General features: G+C 41.0%; 1 protein-coding gene across 1 annotated transcript; it reads left to right on the forward strand.

Moving 5' to 3' along the window:
- Positions 1–9,014: 9,014 nt before the first annotated feature.
- Positions 9,015–9,683, forward strand: LOC135710592 (uncharacterized). Its single transcript, XM_065233200.1, has one exon. The coding sequence runs from the start codon at positions 9,015–9,017 to the stop codon at positions 9,681–9,683; it is 669 nt and encodes a 222-aa protein (XP_065089272.1).
- Positions 9,684–19,421: the final 9,738 nt, after the last annotated feature.

The following is a 19,421-nucleotide window of genomic DNA, read 5'->3' on the forward strand; positions in this document are numbered from 1 at the left end:
GCCCAAGGCTGAAAGCCTTCCTTATAAAGATAAATAATAATAATAATAATTGTGCACGGTTCATACAAATTTTAAAAATTTTGTATGGAAAATTGTCTACGCAGGGGGAGGGGGTCAATAATCAAAAAAAAACTTTCTACGTAGTTAATGAACAGCCCCTTGTTGTTGTTGTTGTTGTTGTTGTTGTTGTTGTTGTTGTTGTTGTTGTTGTTGTTGTTGTTGTTGTTGTTGTTGTTGTTGTTGTTGTTGTTGTTGTTGTTGTTGTTGTTGTTGTTGTTGTTGTTGTTGTTGTTGTTGTTGTTGTTGTTGTTGTTGTTGTTGTTGTTGTTGTTGTTGTTGTTGTTGTTGTTGTTGTTGTTGTTGTTGTTGTTGTTGTTGTTGTTGTTGTTGTTGTTGTTGTTGTTGTTGTTGTTGTTGTTGTTGTTGTTGTTGTTGTTGTTGTTGTTGTTGTTGTTGTTGTTGTTGTTGTTGTTGTTGTTGTTGTTGTTGTTGTTGTTGTTGTTGTTGTTGTTGTTGTTGTTGTTGTTGTTGTTGTTGTTGTTGTTGTTGTTGTTGTTGTTGTTGTTGTTGTTGTTGTTGTTGTTGTTGTTGTTGTTGTTGTTGTTGTTGTTGTTGTTGTTGTTGTTGTTGTTGTTGTTGTTGTTGTTGTTGTTGTTGTTGTTGTTGTTGTTGTTGTTGTTGTTGTTGTTGTTGTTGTTGTTGTTGTTGTTGTTGTTGTTGTTGTTGTTGTTGTTGTTGTTGTTGTTGTTGTTGTTGTTGTTGTTGTTGTTGTTGTTGTTGTTGTTGTTGTTGTTGTTGTTGTTGTTGTTGTTGTTGTTGTTGTTGTTGTTGTTGTTGTTGTTGTTGTTGTTGTTGTTGTTGTTGTTGTTGTTGTTGTTGTTGTTGTTGTTGTTGTTGTTGTTGTTGTTGTTGTTGTTGTTGTTGTTGTTGTTGTTGTTGTTGTTGTTGTTGTTGTTGTTGTTGTTGTTGTTGTTGTTGTTGTTGTTGTTGTTGTTGTGTCGACTACTTTGATCCAACTTGTACCAGTTGTTATCTATAGTTCTATACTTCTAAGTGCAAACAAACCACTGTCGGACAGGAAATGGAAGAAGATGCAGCGGAAGAATGTTACCGATGAATGTTGGAAGTAAATGAGTTCATGAAGAAGATGCTGAATGGAAATCGAAGAAGATGGAGTGAAAAAGGATGAAGATGAAGCAGAAAACGAAAGTACTACAGAAGACACGAATGAGTATCGAAGATGCAGAAGAATGAAGATAAAAATGAAGTGCAAGGAAGGAACGGAGAAATCGAAAAATAATGTGGAAAAAATATACGGAAGATCATGAAGAATGAAGAATATGAATATATATATAGAAGAAGTAAAGAAGAAATTTATGGAGAAGAAGTGTAAACCATGAGATGAGCATTCAGACGATGAACCAGGAAACGAGCAAACGATAAGAAAGCTAAGTGAATTTTGAATTGTATCGTAAACACTAACACTCACCCTCACATCACTCTGAACACACCCACACACTGTTTACACAAAAACCGATTCAACTGACATGAATGCATCCCCAGGATGTAAAATGTCAATAATAAAAAACAACAACAACAACAACCACTGTCAAAGTTAACAAAGTATTCCTGAGCTGGAAGGAAGAATGTGAAGAAGATGGAGCAGCCGAATCCCGGTGTAGAGGCAAGAAGGTGAAATAGTTAACTGAGCAAGGAAGGAAGTAAGAATGTGATGAAGTCAAACATGTCACTGGATGAAGATCAAAGAAGATGAACTGAGCTGGGCCAAATTGATACGGTCATGTAAATAAGGTGAAGGCCATTCAGAATACAAAGCGGATAGGGGATGGAAGAAGAATAAGAAGAAGAAGAAGATCAAAAGAAAAATTATGATGAAGTAAAAGCGGAGCGGAAAATGAAGCGGAAAAAGACGAAGAAGATCAAGAACATAAAGCGGAAAATAGCGAAATGAAGAAGACGACACCGATGGAAAATTGAAGATTCGTAAAGACGTGGAAGAGAAAATCAAAGCAATTTAATTCCATTTAATTCCACAAGGATGAAGTAAGAAGATGACGAAGAAGTAAAGAAAATAATTTGAAGTATAGTGAGAAGAAAGAAGAAGAGAGATTAAAGTGAATGAAGAAGAATACCATTAAGCAACAAATGATCAGAAGTGAAGAAAATATAAGAAGATGACGCAGCCAATTCAGCAAGATGAAGGAGACCCGTCAACAAAATATCAAGATGGCGGATAACAAGAAACGGACGAAGGCTACGGACAAAAACGAAGATGATGAAGAAAGAAGATGAAGAAAATGTAGAAGAAGTAAAAGTGAAATTCATTGAGAAGAAAAAGTAAAAGAGATGCAATGTTATGATCAACGATGAACCAGAAGGAGACGAAACAAAGCTAAGTGCAATTAACCATAAACACTAACACACACACCCACACATCCACCAACTGAAACAGACATGAATTCATCTATGGATTTAAAATGTCTTCAATAAATACAAAAAAAATCGTTTCTCTACACTAGAGGCGTGCTAGCGGCGTGCGAGGGGCGTACCAATTTACTTTTAGTCAGTCTTTAGATATTGAATTACGCGAGTTTTTTCTTCTGCTTGTTTTTAAATTACTGTCTAGTTAATATTCATTATTTTTTTTCTGTGTCGTAAGAGTACGCAGGATTTGAATTCGAAACAATAAAGAATTAAAAAACTAAAGATAATAACATTTACATCCATTCTTATCGGAAACTAAAGATACGCTCATAGAAAGTCAATATTTCTGCCTTCATCCGTATGCCGAAGTAAATCCAATGACGTTTCAGTGTGTTTCGTTGTAATTGAAGCTTGTTCAACGGATTTTGAATCAAGATACAGTGATAGATTTTTAAAAATATCTCAACAATGTTTGACTCTTTATCAAAGCCAAAGGTACGTATAGAAAGATTAATACATTTAAAAGTAATTTTTGATCGAAACTTTTTTTTTACAAAAGCGGTTTGAAAATAGAGAAAAGTATGGGTGTATGAAGGAAATTCAATATTAACCTTACACAAAAATAATCGATATTATAACCCTTCTGCAAAAAGGGTAAAACAATGCAAACTGGATTCAAACAATGGAATTTGTTATAAGAAGGCACGCACCAAGAGCTTTAATCCAACGGTATTGAATGACGTTTAAACAATGTGGCCAAATAAATGATTACCTCGAAGTTTTTTAGTTTTCTGAGAAAAGATACTCAAAAGAATCGGGATTTGCACCAGACACCATGCCATGCTTTTTGACCACTCCTTTAATGGCATAATAAACTTGAGACATCTGCTGAGTAGTTGATAAAAAAGGAAAGTACTAACTTTAAATGGAAACTCGCTGTTGGCTCAGTGTTCGCACATCATGCACCATGTCAAATGGATGGATCAATATTTTCTAACACTTTCGCAGTGGTCAAGATAGGCCTATAAAACTTGGCCTCTCGTGGCCACCTTTAAATACATCTTGATGACGTAGATTCTAAAATCTTGCGCGGCGAGATATGGAACAAAAGTTTTTAAAAGCTTATATTTTTCATATTAAGTATTTCAAATTTATTTGGTCGTTACTGTATGGTATAAAAATCCGACGTCTACCTATCTGAATCACTTCCATAAAATATTTTAAAAAAACCTAATGTTAAATATAATACTTCTATTAAGTATAATCTTCGAAAAAAAAGCTTTTTTTGAGAAACAGAAGCATTTTAACTCCCATACCTCACCGTGCAAACTTTTTAAATCTGCACCAGCTAACCGCGAGAGGCCAAGTTTTTAAGGCCTATTGCTGCAACCTTTCCCACAACTTGACCGTCTTTGGTAGGCAACTCAGCACAGTGTACACAATTACCGTCCCCTGAAGTACGTTTGCCCACTAGAAAAAGCAAACAAACTTTCTCCAAAGCTATCCAGAGTAACTTCAACTTGAACTAGCATATAAAAGTTCAACAAGCAATGTTGCTCCTCCGAGAATCACCCAGCTCTGTCAAAGGTTGGTTGCGGAAAGTTTTTAAATTTACACAGTGCTCACCAAGAAGAGGCGAAAGAGAGCAACACGACGACACGGCGAAACATCGCCCAGAGTACGAAACGAAAATGGTTGTTTCATTTAATTATAAAGTAAAACTTTTTCATATCTTTCCCGTCTTTGCTTGGCCAAAGTTATACAAGAAGATGGACTTTTTTTTCTGTGGAAACAACAAAACTGAAAGGGAAAGTGACTGTGAACTCTATGGCAGTGATGTGCAAGCATACTCGAACGTGATAGGTACCAATGATCAAGTTTGAAGTGTTAATAGTAAATAGTTGCTAAGAGCCGTTATGAATTTTTATGTGGCGAAATATGATAATTTTCTGAAAACGTAAGCACCAGTGAAGTCTATGCCCCTTAAATTTAAAATCCGTTTCATCACTCGTTCCGTCCCATATCCCATATCCATTGAGTTTCCAGTTTCTTCTACCAAAGTTCATAATTTCTTATAGGGTCGCTTCCGAGAAGAAATCCTCTCCCAAGAATGTAATAAATCAGGATTTCCTGCTGGAAACAAATGACATCCGGTTGAAATTCCGCCCGTCTTAGCGGAAGAATGACTTGTATAGTTGAACAAAAAAAAACTCTGAGATGATGGTAGGGCTGCACGAATGCATAAAAAATATCAGAAGTGAGCAGCCTGTGGAACGCTGCGACGCAGCACGGATTTGGTTCCATGCACTTATGCATTATTTTTTGGCTTTTGTCTACAGAATAAGGCATGATCGTATAGCATTGCAGTGTGCAGTGTTTGAAGAGCGACAAAAATAGCATGGCATGGTTGCACGCTGGTAACTACGGAAATAACGCCATCAAACAGATGATTGTAACGAGCTTTTTTTTTTTGCTCCCACTGCAACGGTACTTTGCACTCGACTGTGATTAGTTTTCGCTGCTTTTGTGCAGCGAAAGCTTCACATAGTAGGAATGGATACAGTGCGGTGGGGAAGGAAACCATGGTTTATCCACCTATGATGAGATCAGACCCTTCTGACGTACACACTTAGAAATAACTAATTTTGACACGTGACGGAATCCAACTTTGACATAAAAGATGAGACGTAAACAAACATGTCATGTAATATTGAGTGCTCCGAGACTGAAAAATTCGTTGCTCGACGAAAAGTACGTTGAGCTATGTTTCGAGTCTGTTATGACTCAAATTTATGTCGAAATTGACGCTCGTATATGTCACTCTCAGAGCACCCAATTTAACATGAACTTTTTTAAGTGTGTACATATTACAATTCTTACAAACATAATCCAGCCCAGTGAGGCAAATTAAATTTAAGTTATCATTGGCGCAGCTAATGGAGATACCACGGGGACCAGGTCCCCTTCAGATTTATCTAGCCTTCCTCCACGAATATAGGATGTTTTTTTAACACCGGTTGTTTGTAAAGCAGGTTCGAGGGTACTTTTTCAAGAGCAATTAATAAAATTGAACAACAAACAACCATTTTTCTGAATGTCCTGAATGTTGAAATATTTTTTAGTGATCTAGAATATTAAAATCTATTTCAAAAAACTATATTATGTCAATATTTAATCGATAGCATAATAAAATGTGTTCAGGCTCTACAAATTGGCAAAGAGCTCAGGGATTTTTTTTTATAACTTCAGGGAACTTCGTAAAGCGTCAAGGACTTCTAAAACTATCAGGGAACTAAAGCGTACAAATTCAGGAAACTCAGTAGAAATTCAGGGAATTTCATAGAACTTCAAAAAATTTCGTAGAAATTAAGGAAGCTTTGTACAAAATCAGAAAGCTACTTAGAAGTGGGAGCTTTATTAAAGTTTGGAGTTCTTCGTAGAGGTTAAGGGAACATTATTTAATTTCTGGTAACTTCGTTATTGTTCGGGACCTCCACACCATTTCAGGCCAATATTTTGTATACCTAATATTACAAGGAATTACGAACAAGTTCAAGAAACTCCGGGTGTGGAACTTCGTGAAAATTCAAAGAGTAACATATAAGTGCAGCAAACTTTGAAGCTGTAGCATTTGGAAGAAGATCTATAAATAGTTTAGAAGTTTAGAAGATCTATAAATAGTTTAGAACCCTGCCCTTTGGTTCAGTGAGGGTTAGGGCGCGTTCTGCCAGGTTGGTCGGGGCAGATTTCATGTGTCAGTAAGTGATGACAGTGGTCATTGGTGTGTGTAATTCACTGCATATTTCACCACATATTGTTCCAAAGAGCCTGAATAAAATGTGGCGCTTGCGAAAATCACTTGAAGATACAATATGACAGAAAATTGATATCATTTGTATAAAACACACGTTTGACCACGTTTTGCGTCCATTACCATAATGGAAGGGCTCTGCCCCCCGTTGGCTATACTGCCATACAATTAAACCACTGAAAGCTGATCCTTTTCTGATGGAGGAGGCTTATTGGACAGCAGAAGATAAAGTATTTATTGTGTTGTACCTTTTGATTATAGTTTTAAGATCTATTGTATAGTGAACAAGAATCCTCGGCTCTGTAAAGTTAATTCGAATGAGCCTTATCAAATAAATCAATAAACGAAAAACTACAAGGAACAGCCCTATGGGGTTGTACGCAATGGTGACGTAGGACTACGTTTTCTTATATAATAAATGTTATTTGTTAACTGCAGCAGGAGCTTGTGTTTTGTGTAGGAATAGGAATTTGAATGGAGTTCTCTGTTTATACTCTTAAGTATGACGCGCTTGGCATAGATGGCCCACAGCGACTCACGAAGAGCTACTGATTCCGATCAATAGCGTTGCGGCTTCTTCCTCCTTCTATGGATGCAGCTCGCTGCTTGCAGGCAGCCTTTCGTTGTGTACTGGAGAACAATGTTTAACGCCACGCGCCGAAAGCACTGCTGCTGCTGCTGCTGATGTTGACGATCGGACACTACCACACACGGTATTTGGAACTGAATCCGATCAGCAGTTGAGGGCAGTCTTGATAGCTAGCTGCTTGCTGGGAGCCTTTCTTTGTGTACCGGAGAACACCACCACTCACCACGCGGTGATTGAATAAACACCGTTTGGTGAGACCGGATGCAATTCAACTTTGAAATTTGCGTTAGGGATAATTTTGAGTATTATTGCAACAGTTGCACATTCGTGCAATTTTCAATAGTGACATTTTGAAAAAAAAAAAAAGATAATGCGTAGGAATATTTATGATCGATTGGTGAAAAAATTATTGAAATTGGTCAAGGGGCAGCTGAGTTATTAACGTTCAAAATCTTTCATAATTTTGTTACATGTTCCATTTTCGGTTTTCCCAAAGTGTACCTCCATATAGCAATCACAAGCATAGTCCAACTTAAAAAAGCAAATTTTTCCAATTTTTTTTTTTATAACTAGTTCGTTTATTTGGAAGGCTTAATCACGTTAGCTTTACGGAGCCGATAGTTCATTGTTCTTTGTTTGTAACAAAATTCACTTAATTCTATATCTAGTAGGAGTTGGGCCGAATACTCGTGGCTTACTCGAGGTTAGAGATGTACATTGTCAAAGGATAGGATCAGGGAAGGAGCTTGGGGGTAAGGTTTCGTTGTCTCATCAGAGCGTTGTTGCCAGTATGAAAGGTAGTGCGGTTCTAGTTTCATCTTGAGTTCGACCGGCTATAGTGGCCAGTGGGCGACGATGAGACTCATCGAGACGGGGGGACAAGACAAACAAAAACTAGTAAAGAGAGACAAAAGACAAAGGAATTAAAATCTTATACTTATCTTATGTTGTATTGAAATACTCTAATCGGTGTGAAATCTAAATGTACCCTCATTTTACATCCATTCTGAACCTACATCCCGCATCACAGCCATTGGCCATCTCATATCAAATACTGTCAGAGCTGCAGCGTCAATGGAGAGAGGAGCAGCGATCTAAACGCCAGCTAGTGCCGAGAGAATGAGAAGTGCATGAACACAGCCACCCCCTGACGTAGTCTCTTTACCGTGGCCCCGGGGGTATCCAGGTAGAGGAGAGAGCAAGGGATGGGTTTTAGTGGAACTGCGCAAGACAACTAGTGGATAGAAAACCGTACCAACTTCGCTACAGGCCAGGGTGGTCCTCATAAGTACCAATCTCACTCCGCCCCACAGTGTAGCCTAGGCAATGTTGTCCTTCCGACAATAGCAATTCGAGGGGGAACGACGCGAGCACTGGTGCGTTAACAAGTTTCGTCAACCCGCAGGAGAGCCAACCGGCACATTGGGATCGACGCCAGTAATATTCTGCGAGTGGGCTAATAGTGTGACTGCCCCCGTCCCGGTAAAACCTTGGCAGGCCTCAGAATACGTTCAAAACTCGTCACAAATTGGTGGCTGGTGATCTCGCATGATCGCTGATCTGGCTCTGAACACGGCCCCCATTAAGGACCGTGTCAATCCTAGCATGGATTTGTAGGCGCCAGTGGTGTAGTGGTAAGCGTGATTACCTCTCCCCCCAGCAGGCCTGGGTTCAATTCCAGTCAGCGCCGCCGGGATGTTCTGAGGCATAACATCTCTGATCACGCCTGAGTTGATGGGTCGGTAGGTGGTAGGATCCAGGTGTGGGAGCTCCCTTCCTGGCGTCGGTAGCATTGGTGCTCAGCACGGAGAAAAAAAACCCTAGCATGGTCTCCCTGATTGCATTGCGATCACGATAGGCGACTACATACAACGAGTGGAGAAAGCGGCCCGGAAGGGGGACCAAACAGAATGGAGAAAAAGAAAGAAGGACGATGGTAAGACGCCAGACAGTGAAAACGGAGGAGCGAACGTGTTCGCAAGGGGTGGGTTATTGTAGAGATCACCAGTGTTGAACCTGGTGACCACAGCGAGTTCAAACAGCAGCGGTAAGTCCCAAGGTGAGCAGCAAGGACACCAAGGAGAGCTAGGTCTTGTACTAAGCCAGATGTTCACACCGAAATCACGCAGTAGCACACTCCAAGAAGGACTGCATCTTGGGAAGACCAAAATGAAGGAGGTCAGGAGGAGGATCAATGAACTCCATGACTTCGTCAAGGATAAGAGCATCGTCCACAAGGCAATAAAGGAAATGGTGATGGGCATCAAATCCGCCATGATTGCTGCCGAACTTGAACAGGTTGCGCTGAGGACAATTGCCGTAAGGGCACTGATTGAAGCCAAGGAAAAATCAGCAGCTGAATCACAGGAGACGCCGAAGCGATCCCGAAATCCACGCTCGTTGAAGAGGAAAAAGGAAACGCCAGGAGAGGAAGAGGAGTTGAAAAAACTCAAGAACGACAAAGAAGACAGCAAGGAGGAACGATGGCGTACCGTCGAGGAGCCCAAGGAGAAGTGGAAAAAACGGAAGGAAAAAGAAGTGAAGAAGAAAGAAGAACAGAATAAGGAGCAACCCAGGCCTCGTCGGGAGCGAAGCACAGACGATGCTCTGATCGTCCAAGCAAAGGACAAAACGACGTACGCAGCACTCCTTCGGAAGGTTCGAGAGGATCCGGAATTGAAGGAACTAGGAGAGAGCGTCTTGAAAACCCGGTGCACCCAGAAAGGCGAGATGCTATTTGAGCTGAAGAAGGATCCTTCGTTCAAGAGCACAGCCTTCAAGAAGCTCGTCGAAATGTCTCTTGGTGAAGGGGCGAGTGTAAGAGCTCTATCCCAGTAGACAGTGGTACTACCCGTTGGATTACGATTTAAAATTGGATCACTACTTGACTAGCCTATTGGTCCCAAGAAAACGATTAACGTAGCCCATTCTAGTTGAAATTCTAGTACTACACTATCTTTATTTTGATTCGCTATGAAAGTTTGACAGACAAAATGAGGGGAGCGTGGATTTTCCTATGTTTCGAGGGGTGCATCGATTAGCTTGGGACCGAAGAGCGTACCAGAGCTGAGCCAAAAAGTTGAGCACGTTTTTTCGCGACCTTCTGGTCTTAGAGTTACCTCTATGGTGGTACGGCGGCATGCAAACGGCGGTGATACGGCTTTCGACAGTTGCAGCGAACAAGCTGTTGGAGACGGACAAGGTCAAGGTTGGGTGGTCAGTGTGCTCGCTGAAAGCCACTGCTCGGGTTACCAAGCAACTGGAGCGATGCTTCAAGTACATGGGTTTCGGTCACCATGCAAGGAACTGCAAAATGGTAAGTTGACAACCTGGAAGGAACGGAATACCTAGCCCTGGTCCTCACAAGTTCCTACTTCACGCCTCCCCGAGTCATATGATATCAAAAGACTACCAGCTAAACATGGACACAGCTGGGTGGCGTAGCCTAGGCAATGTTGCCAGTCCGGCAATAGCAAAGTGAAGAGGTGCAACGCGAAAACTGGCGCGGTAACCATAGTACGGTGATAGAGGAAATCATACCCGAGCGTCTGTTCACCATGGAGGTGCGGCTCAAAACGGCGTCTGTTCTCCATGTTAGGAGCGGCTGATCACCGTCCTAGTGCCAGACCTACGCGACGAAATAAGGACTACGATTGGAAACTCGGAACATGGAACCGCAAATCGCTCGGCTTCCCGGGCTGCGATAGGTTAATCTATGAGGCGACTGGCGGATCCTTCGCAGACTACGAGGCTGGTGAACTGTGGCCATGGATCGAGTAGAGTGGAGATGACTTCTTCGGACAGCAGAGGACAACAAGGCCTTAGTCTTATTGGTAAGTAAGGTAAGGCAAGCGAGGAACTGCAATGGCCCTGACAGATCTGATCTGTGCAAGGAATGCAGAGAGAAAAATCACATTGCAAGAGGTTACACGAAGCAACCGAGGTACATGCTCTGCAAAAAAGAGTACGGAAACGACCATACGATGGGAGGCTTCAAATGCCTAGCATACAAAAAGGCGATGGCAGGCCAACAGTAATGGAGGTAACCCAAATAAACATCAATAATTGCGACACTGCACAGCAACTGTTGTGTCAGTCAACAACACAACAAAGTGCGACGTTGCAATCATCGCGGAACCGTATCGAGTCCCTCCCGATAACGGATACAGCTGGGATGGTTGCTCTACAAACTATGGGCAGATACACCATTCAAGAAGTGGTTGCGAGCTCATTCGAAGGTTTTGTGGTCGTCAAAATTAACAGAATCTTCATAGGCAGTTGTTACGCACCCCCGAGATGGAAGATGGAGCAGTCCCATGAGATGCTGGATGAACTTACCAAAGAGCTGATCGGACGAAGACCGGTAGTCATCGGAGAAGACTCGGTGGAGTGGGGTAGCAGATGTTCCAATGCAAGAGGACACAGTCTGCTGGAAGCTCTGGCAAAGCTTGAAGTTATGCTGTCGAACGAAGGCACCAGCAGCACTTTTCGCAGAGATGGTCAGGAATCCATTATCGACGTCACTTTCTGCAGTCTGTCGCTGGTGACAAACATGAATTGGAGAGTGTGCGAAGAGTATAGCCATAGTGACCATCAGGTATGGAAAATCATTTGCATTCATTTCGTACATTCATTGGCATTCATTTGCCTCTAACTTTTTTCATCAACAGAATTCCGTAAAATTATGCATGAAGCTTTTGTAGGCTGTATAATTAACTACAACTTTTGTAGCTCAAATCTGTATCTCTTATGCATGATGAACTAGAGTGGGCAGAACATGTTATTGTTTTTCGGTGAATGTAATTTACATTCACTCAAAAACAATGGTGGGTTCAGTTTGCTCTAGTTCATCATGCATAAAAGATACAGATTTGAATTGTTGTCATAAGTTTCATACATTGCTTTACGGAGTTCTATTGATGGAAAAAGCCAGAGACAAATGAATGTAAATGAATGCACGAAATGAATGTAAATGATTTTCCATGCCTGGTGACCACCAGGCGATCCGAAATGGCATTGGTCTACGGAATACCGTGGCAGTACGGCGTATGAGAGCTTGCGACTGGAAATGGAAAACGAAAGCTTTTGACAAGGATCTTTTCGTTGAAACACTCCGTGTGGATAGGGGCCCCACGGATCTGAACGCGGACAAGCTGATATAAACGTTATTGAGAACATGTGACACGACCATGCTGAGCCAACTGGAGCCAAATAACAGACGGCGTCCAGCTTACTGGTGGAACGAGGTACTTCGCACCCTCGGTGCTAGTTGTTTCAGAGCCACGTATTCAGAGAGCAAGAGCAGAGGCAGGTAGAGAGGAACGAAGAGGAGTGTTCGGGAGAGAGATAAAGCAGAGAAAGTCAAACTGTTTTAAGGAGCTGTGGCGAGACGCTGATGCCAACCCCTGGGGCGACGCATACCGAGTCGTGATGACCAAGATCAGAGGTCCAACGATGCCCGGTGAAATGTGCGCCGAGAAGCTGAAAGTCATCGTGAAAGGACTTTTCCGAAGCACGATCCAACGACCTGGCCACCTACTACACCGTACGGAGAGGGAGAGGAAGATAACACCGAAATCACCAACGAGGAACTCCTAGTTGTGGCGAAAGGATTGAAGGTGAAGAAAGCTTCCGGTCCGGATGGAATCCCCAACGTAGCGTTGAAAGCGGCGATCCAGGCGTCCCCGGACATGTTTGGTATGGTGCTTCAGAAATGCTTGAACGAGGGTCACTTCCCTGACAGGTGCAAAATACAGAAACTAGCGTTGCTGCCGAAACCAGGAAAACCGCCGGGGGATCCAGCATCGTACAGGTCTATATGTCTGCTGGATACACTCGGAAAACCAAAAGGAGAGGATCATCCTAAACAGGCTGACGAAATGCACGGAGAGTGAGCACGAATTGTCGGAGAGGCAGTTCAGATTCCGTAAAAGGGAGATCAACGTTGGACGCAATTCGGACAGTGGTCGAGAGAGCCGAAAAGGCGTCCAAAAAAAGCGGAGAGGAGATCGATATTGCGCCGTGATAACGATCGACGTCAAGAATGCGTTCCACAGCGCTAGAATGAGAGTCACTGACTACCTGTACAAGATCCTAAGGAGTTATTTCCAAAACCGAGTTCTGGTATACGAGACAAACTTGGGACATAGATCGATTAGGATCACAGCGGAAGTTCCACAAGGTTCCATCCTTGGTCCAACGCTTTGGAACGGGATGTACAACGGCGTGCTAACGCTAAAGCAGCCCAACGGAGTTGAGATCGTTGGCTTTGCGGACGACGTCGTCTTGACCGTAACAGGCGAGACGCTGGAAGAGGTGCTATTGGTCAGTAACTGTAAGGCGGTGCAGCAGGCTGAAATCACCGTCGGCGAGCACGCCATAGCCTCGAAGCGTGTGTTGAAATACCTGGTAGTGATGATCAATGACCGGCTAAACTTCAACAGTCACGTCGAATATACCTGTGAGAAGTCTTCGAAGGCCATCGGCGCGATAGATAGAATCATGCCGAACAACTCTGTTCCCAGCAGTAGCAAGAGGCGTCTGCTGGTCAGTGTGCTGGAAACGAAGCAGAACAAAAGGAAACTGAGCAGTACGTTCCGGTTCATGGCCATGCGAGTCGTGAGAGAGCACAGAACCATCTCGCCGGAAGCAGTATGTGTTATCGCCGGAATGATCCTTATCGGCATCACCTTGGCGGGGGACAGCGAAGAGAATCCGGAAGAGTACGGAATGTGGAGAAAGCGGAGTCGTTGGCTATAATTGGATGCCCGTATCGAGTGATTTCTCAGTAACACGATTGCGTGTTCCTTCGGTTGGGTAGCTGGGTTATCACACCTTGCAGCCTCTATTCACTACCCAAGTCTGTGGTGAACATTAAACAAATTGAATCTTTTTCGTACTATTGGTATAAATCTGACTATGAAACGTCTTGCCATTAGAAATAATACTGGCCTGCAGCAGCACAAATACGATTCCGAATATTTGGTAAACTTTTTTTAAGTGGGCATTCCCTTTCTGCCAGTTAATTGATGAGAAAGGCTGTAGGAAGCTGAGGCCCAAATCTACCATCTGGCACGTTCCGCCTAAGCCAACGTTCTGATACCATTTATAAAATAGCAATGCATTCTCAAAGGGCGAATTTGCTCAGTAAAGAGTTAGCCTCACACTCCTCTGCTTTTTTTACTTAGCTTAAATGGACACGACTTAACCGAGAGTCTAACGTATCATCTCAACATGGTGTGTTTACATTATAAGCATCTACATTAAGCTTATTACTATCGGCCATAAGGGCTTCAACAGAAAATTGAATTTTGAAATCATTGTAATAATGGTTTAACGGATGCTCCAAAGATTTTTTTCTATCTGTAATCATAAAGTCATTCTTGAACCACCGTTGATTGCATTTCCTGGAGAGCACTTTATTTTTCGGTTGAACACTTATGTTATAACACCTTCATATTGCAATCTTCTCAATTCAGTGATACGGCAACGGACCTTATATTGGATCTTGATTTCAATATTATTCGATGCGTCTCATTTGACGATTTTTGAAGGATATATTTAATTTTTGTCAAACGTTTCATTCTCGAAAAAAAAATCATCCAGTGAAACCCAACATAAGCTAAGTCACCCTACAATCAAACAACGCCTCCCTGCACACGAAGTTGAAGAGGAATGTGCATATCGTTCCGTTCAATTCCTGACACTCTTTGCACGAACTATGCCGGGAATGTGATGCATTCAAAACGGCAACCGATTGTTACCTTACTATACTAGGAAAGATGTAGCACCAAGTCAGCTCGAGACTTGCTCGGAATCAAGCAATGGAAAACTTTGACTAAACCGGTAAAGCGGAAATCAATTTGGAAAAGTAAATGAACCCAACGGATAGACGAAAAGACATTGCAGTTGCCCCTGGTTTGCTGCTCCTCCATGTGGTGGTTCGTGAATTGTGAGGAAGCCACACAATAGCTTTCTTTTTCACCAGTCAATAAACTTGGTCCGATCTGTTGCAGCATGTCTGGTCTATTTTCAGAATATAAACGATGAATGCTACGAATCCGAATTTGATTTCGGTAGGTTGATGATGATTTGGTGAATCGTGAAAAAAATGAAGCGGAAAACAAGCGATGAAATGCTCAATTTGGATGCTTTTAAGGAAATCTAATGGCAACTGACTCAGTCAGTAAAGGTGCAGCAACAAAATAAAACCAAAGATGAATACTTAGATGAAACTGTCGGAAGAAAAACTTTCTATTTTAGTCAGAGATGCCAGATTTTTTTTTTTTTTTAGAAGTCTGCGACAAATGTATGTGAATTTCAAAAATGTCTGTAATTGGACTGCATTAAATTATAAAAAATCTGACATGTCAGTTAAAGTCATGTTCGAGCAAAAAAGACCTGTTTTTAACGAATTGAACCTAATTGGAGTTGGGAATGCATCAATTTACGCCGTATACGTGAAAAGCAATAAATAAAAAATAAATTACGATTACATGACAAATTAGGTCGACTCAAAGTTGAGATTAGTACACTCAAATTCTTGAAAATGTAGTTAACTCATAGACTGAGTAAAACTTTCCGAGCTTTTACAGGAATTTGTTTTCTAATAAGAGCAACATCTCGAGATTGAAGTTTCCACTACCTAAATATGGAGAAATCGACAATCAAACGAGCAATCTATAAGCTAATTAACACGATTCTAAACACTTCGTGCTCAAAAATGTTGATGAATCAGGATCAGGGTTGCTGAAACGATTCAGATAGGAAGGAGGGAGTATCGAAATAAAGATCATTTAGAAATTGAGATTACTGCACAACGAAGTCAAGTACATACGATGAATTAATCATATCGTCCGGTCATTTTGTACAGAGATGGCGCTGTTCCGCTGGTAGGACGTGATAGAAATCCCCATATAGAATTTGAAATAAGTGGGAATAATTCGCTTTCGGTGCACATTCAGGTCAAAAACAGTGAACGACCACCTAAATAAATTAGTCAGGGACTTTGTCGTTCAGTTTTTTCTCGGAAATTATTGTTCAACAAGCTATAGTTAAATAAAAATGATTTTTCCCCATAAAATTTTATCTGCTTTACTACCAGTCCCCAGAGAGCCAAAAAATTCAAATTTAAGAGAGAAAAATTGCTCTCACGAGTTCAATCTCTCAACATGCCATGTATTTTGATGACACTCGATTTATGATTTCCCTTTCACAGATTACAAAAAAGAGTACTTGACACTACAAAACATGTCTGGTACCTCTATATATGCATTTAGATTAACATTCGAAGTCCCTCCTTTTTGACATATTTTGCACAAAAGATACTTTTTGCCCCGCCCCATTGATAAAAATATGCGGGAAGTTCTTTGAGGGGTGAGCTAATTTGTTTGCAGAATGTGTGGAAAGGGAGGGACTTCGAATATTAATCTAAATGCATATATAGAGGTACCAGACACGTTTTGCACTGCAATATCATATGTGAATAATTAACGGAAAACATATTGAGCGCAGTTTCCTATAGATGTCACCACAAATAACAGCAATGACATCTGATGGAACATGAATGCAGAAGCTTGACAAAATGATTAATTGGCGCTAAACACTAACACTGTAACGATTTTACAAATACAGTTTTAAAGTCAGATAGGGGAAATGGCTCTACACAGTTCGAAAAAGTAGTGTAAATTTCTGTTCAGTATGATGCACATAAAAGGAGCGTCACATATCATATAAGTTTTCATTATATATCATGTAAAGTTCTGAGACATTTCATGCAGTATAGCAAATATTGTATACAAAAGCAAATTGCTGTAAACAACATTGTTTACAAGTTGCTCGATTGCGTGAAATGAAATACAAGCTTACATGAATGAATGTTTACATCACTATTAAAATTCAGAATTTTTATCTGTGTAATGTTGGCCTACGGACTATTACATCCAATTCCACTATATCAAGCAACGTATTCATTACATTTTGCAAAATAATTACATACCTGGCTGAGAAAAACTAGGAAGCTAAATGTAACGCAATTTGCTGATACCAACCTTTTTGCTTTTCTCGTACACCAAGGCTATGATATCACTTGAAAAACACAATTTTGTTCTAAGACCCGGAGAAACGAATGGTATATACCAATAGACTCATCTCAACAGGATCGGAAAAGGTTTCTGTATGTGTGTATATATGTATGTATGGTTCGTATGAGTATAACTCACTCAATTTTCGCAGACATTGCTGGACCAATTTGAGTGGAACCAGTTCCAGAAGACTGGTTTCAGATCCCCATAGAGCATTTCCAGCCCAAAACGCAAACCGGTTGGACATGAGTGTTTCCGATTTGAATGAAACATTTCTCACGTGTTCGCTGCTACTAATGGTTGCATTTTTCATTTAAATATGATTTTTTCCTCCAGAGTAACTTTTGAAAAGGGCGTATAAAAAAATGGATTATTTTTTTTCAAAAAATAATAAATTGAAAACTATTGATCTGATCAAAATGGCATATGAGAAGAAGTTTTAGGTAGTTAAATTATCTTTGCGGAAAAAATACACTGAAAGAAAAACTTAGTAAATTAGTATTTAAAAAACGTAAAACAATGATTATCTCAAAACACCCCCCCTTCGATCTTTATAAATTTTTTTTTCAAGAAAACTGAAAAAATGCCCTAATATTTGGTGAAGAGTGTATGCTGGTAACTTTCTTAAAAAAAAATCTATAATTTTTGAAATTTTTGTTGGTTTTTACAAGTTGGTGAAATTGCATATTTTTTAGTAAAATAATAATTTATTTGGATTGTACGCATAGTTTTCAAAAACTTTGCACATAAAAACTTTTTTCCTAAGTCCAGCCGTTCTCAAGTTTATTAATTATAATAATTTTCTACATTTTGGGCCATTTTCAAATGTTAGACGTGATGTCCAGCAACGAGATGTTTTTCCATGAATATATATTAAAAAACAAACAATTCATTCTCAAATATGGTAGCTGTCAGACTTACCCGTTTCTATTTAAAGGGTGTCCACGATGAAATTGCCACACTATGAAATTGCTCTAACTTTTTAACCGTTGGGTAGAATTTAATGAAAATTTGGGTGGATTTAGTTCATAGTGCATTATTTACATCCTGCAAGTTTTAAAGTCCTGTGATCAAAACTCGCGGAAATGGAGTCGAAAGAACAGCTCGTGCGTGATAAAATCTTGCGCATTCATCACGAGAACAAGGATCTCTCGCATCGTTCCATCGCTAAAACGTTGGGAATCGCGAATTCCACGGTGTCGCGAGTGATTAAGCGGTTCGAGGAACGGTTGACCACCGATCGGAAGCCCAGAAGTGAAGGAAAAAGTATTCCGTACAACACCAAAAATCACAACCGCGTAGTTGGGGCCTTCAACCGAAATCCGAACGCCTCCGTTAGGGATGTGGCTAAGAAGCTGCACCTAAGCCGAATTTTTGTCCAGAAGGCCAAAACTAAGGCTGGACTTCGAACGTTCAAGGTACAAAAGGCCCCTAATCGCGACGAGAAGCAGAACAAGTCCGCCAAAACTCGTGCCAGGAAGTTGTACCTCAACATGCTGACGAAAGTTGAATGCTGCATCATGGACGACGAAACATATGTGAAGGCCGACTTCAAACAGATCCCCGGCAACCTGTTTTTCACGGCCAAGGATAAGTTCAGCGTTCCGGAGCATGTCCGCACTCAGAAGATGTCCAAATTTGCGAAGAAATTCCTGGTTTGGCAAGCCATCTGCACGTGAGGGAAGCGGAGTGCACCTTTCGTGACCCAGGACACGATGAACGGACAGGTGTACATAAAAGAGTGCCTCCAGAAGCGGTTGCTTCCTCTCCTGAAGGCCCACAACGTCCCAACAATCTTCTGGCCGGATTTGGCCTCATGCCACTACTCCAAGGATGTGCTGAAGTGGTATGCGGACAATAAGGTCAATTTTGTGCCGAAAATGTTCAACCCTCCCAACACTCCGGAGCTCCGCCCCATCGAGAAGTACTGGGCGATTATGAAGCAGCACCTTCTTAAACGACCTAAGGTAGTGAAGACAGTCGAGGAACTGAATAAAGTATGGGTTTACATGCAAAAAACGGTTGATTCACAGGTTGTGCAGAATCTTATGGCCGGGGTTAAGGCCAAGGTGCGGGAATTTGCGTATGGACTGTAAATAAAATACGAGTAAAATGGTAAAATGAAGTTTAATAGTTATTTCTCAATCCCTGAAAATTTGATGGCAATCGGATGAAAACTCGAATTTTGCGAATCAATTTTGTGTGTGGCAATTTCATCGTGGACACCCTTTAGATGCAGCGGAAAAGAAACAAGTTTATAAGTAAATACCCCCAAATATTTATACTCAAATAATCAACAAACCCACTCATGTGCCTTTTTTCTGTCCTCTATTAGTTGTATACCTGGATAGAATTGTGTATGTCATAACAGAGGCTCAAAACATAAACAGGTAAACAAATATGTTATTAAACCTGTAATTGAGATAAATTCTCTAGGTACTTCTCTGACGTATACCATATTGTGCCTTAAGGTGAATCACTGTGACATACTTAT

Source organism: Ochlerotatus camptorhynchus, unplaced genomic scaffold (assembly GCF_037179485.1).
Source record: "Ochlerotatus camptorhynchus isolate MF236.1 unplaced genomic scaffold, CSIRO-AGI_Acam_v1.1 ptg000392l, whole genome shotgun sequence".
Lineage (NCBI taxonomy): Eukaryota > Metazoa > Arthropoda > Insecta > Diptera > Culicidae > Ochlerotatus > Ochlerotatus camptorhynchus.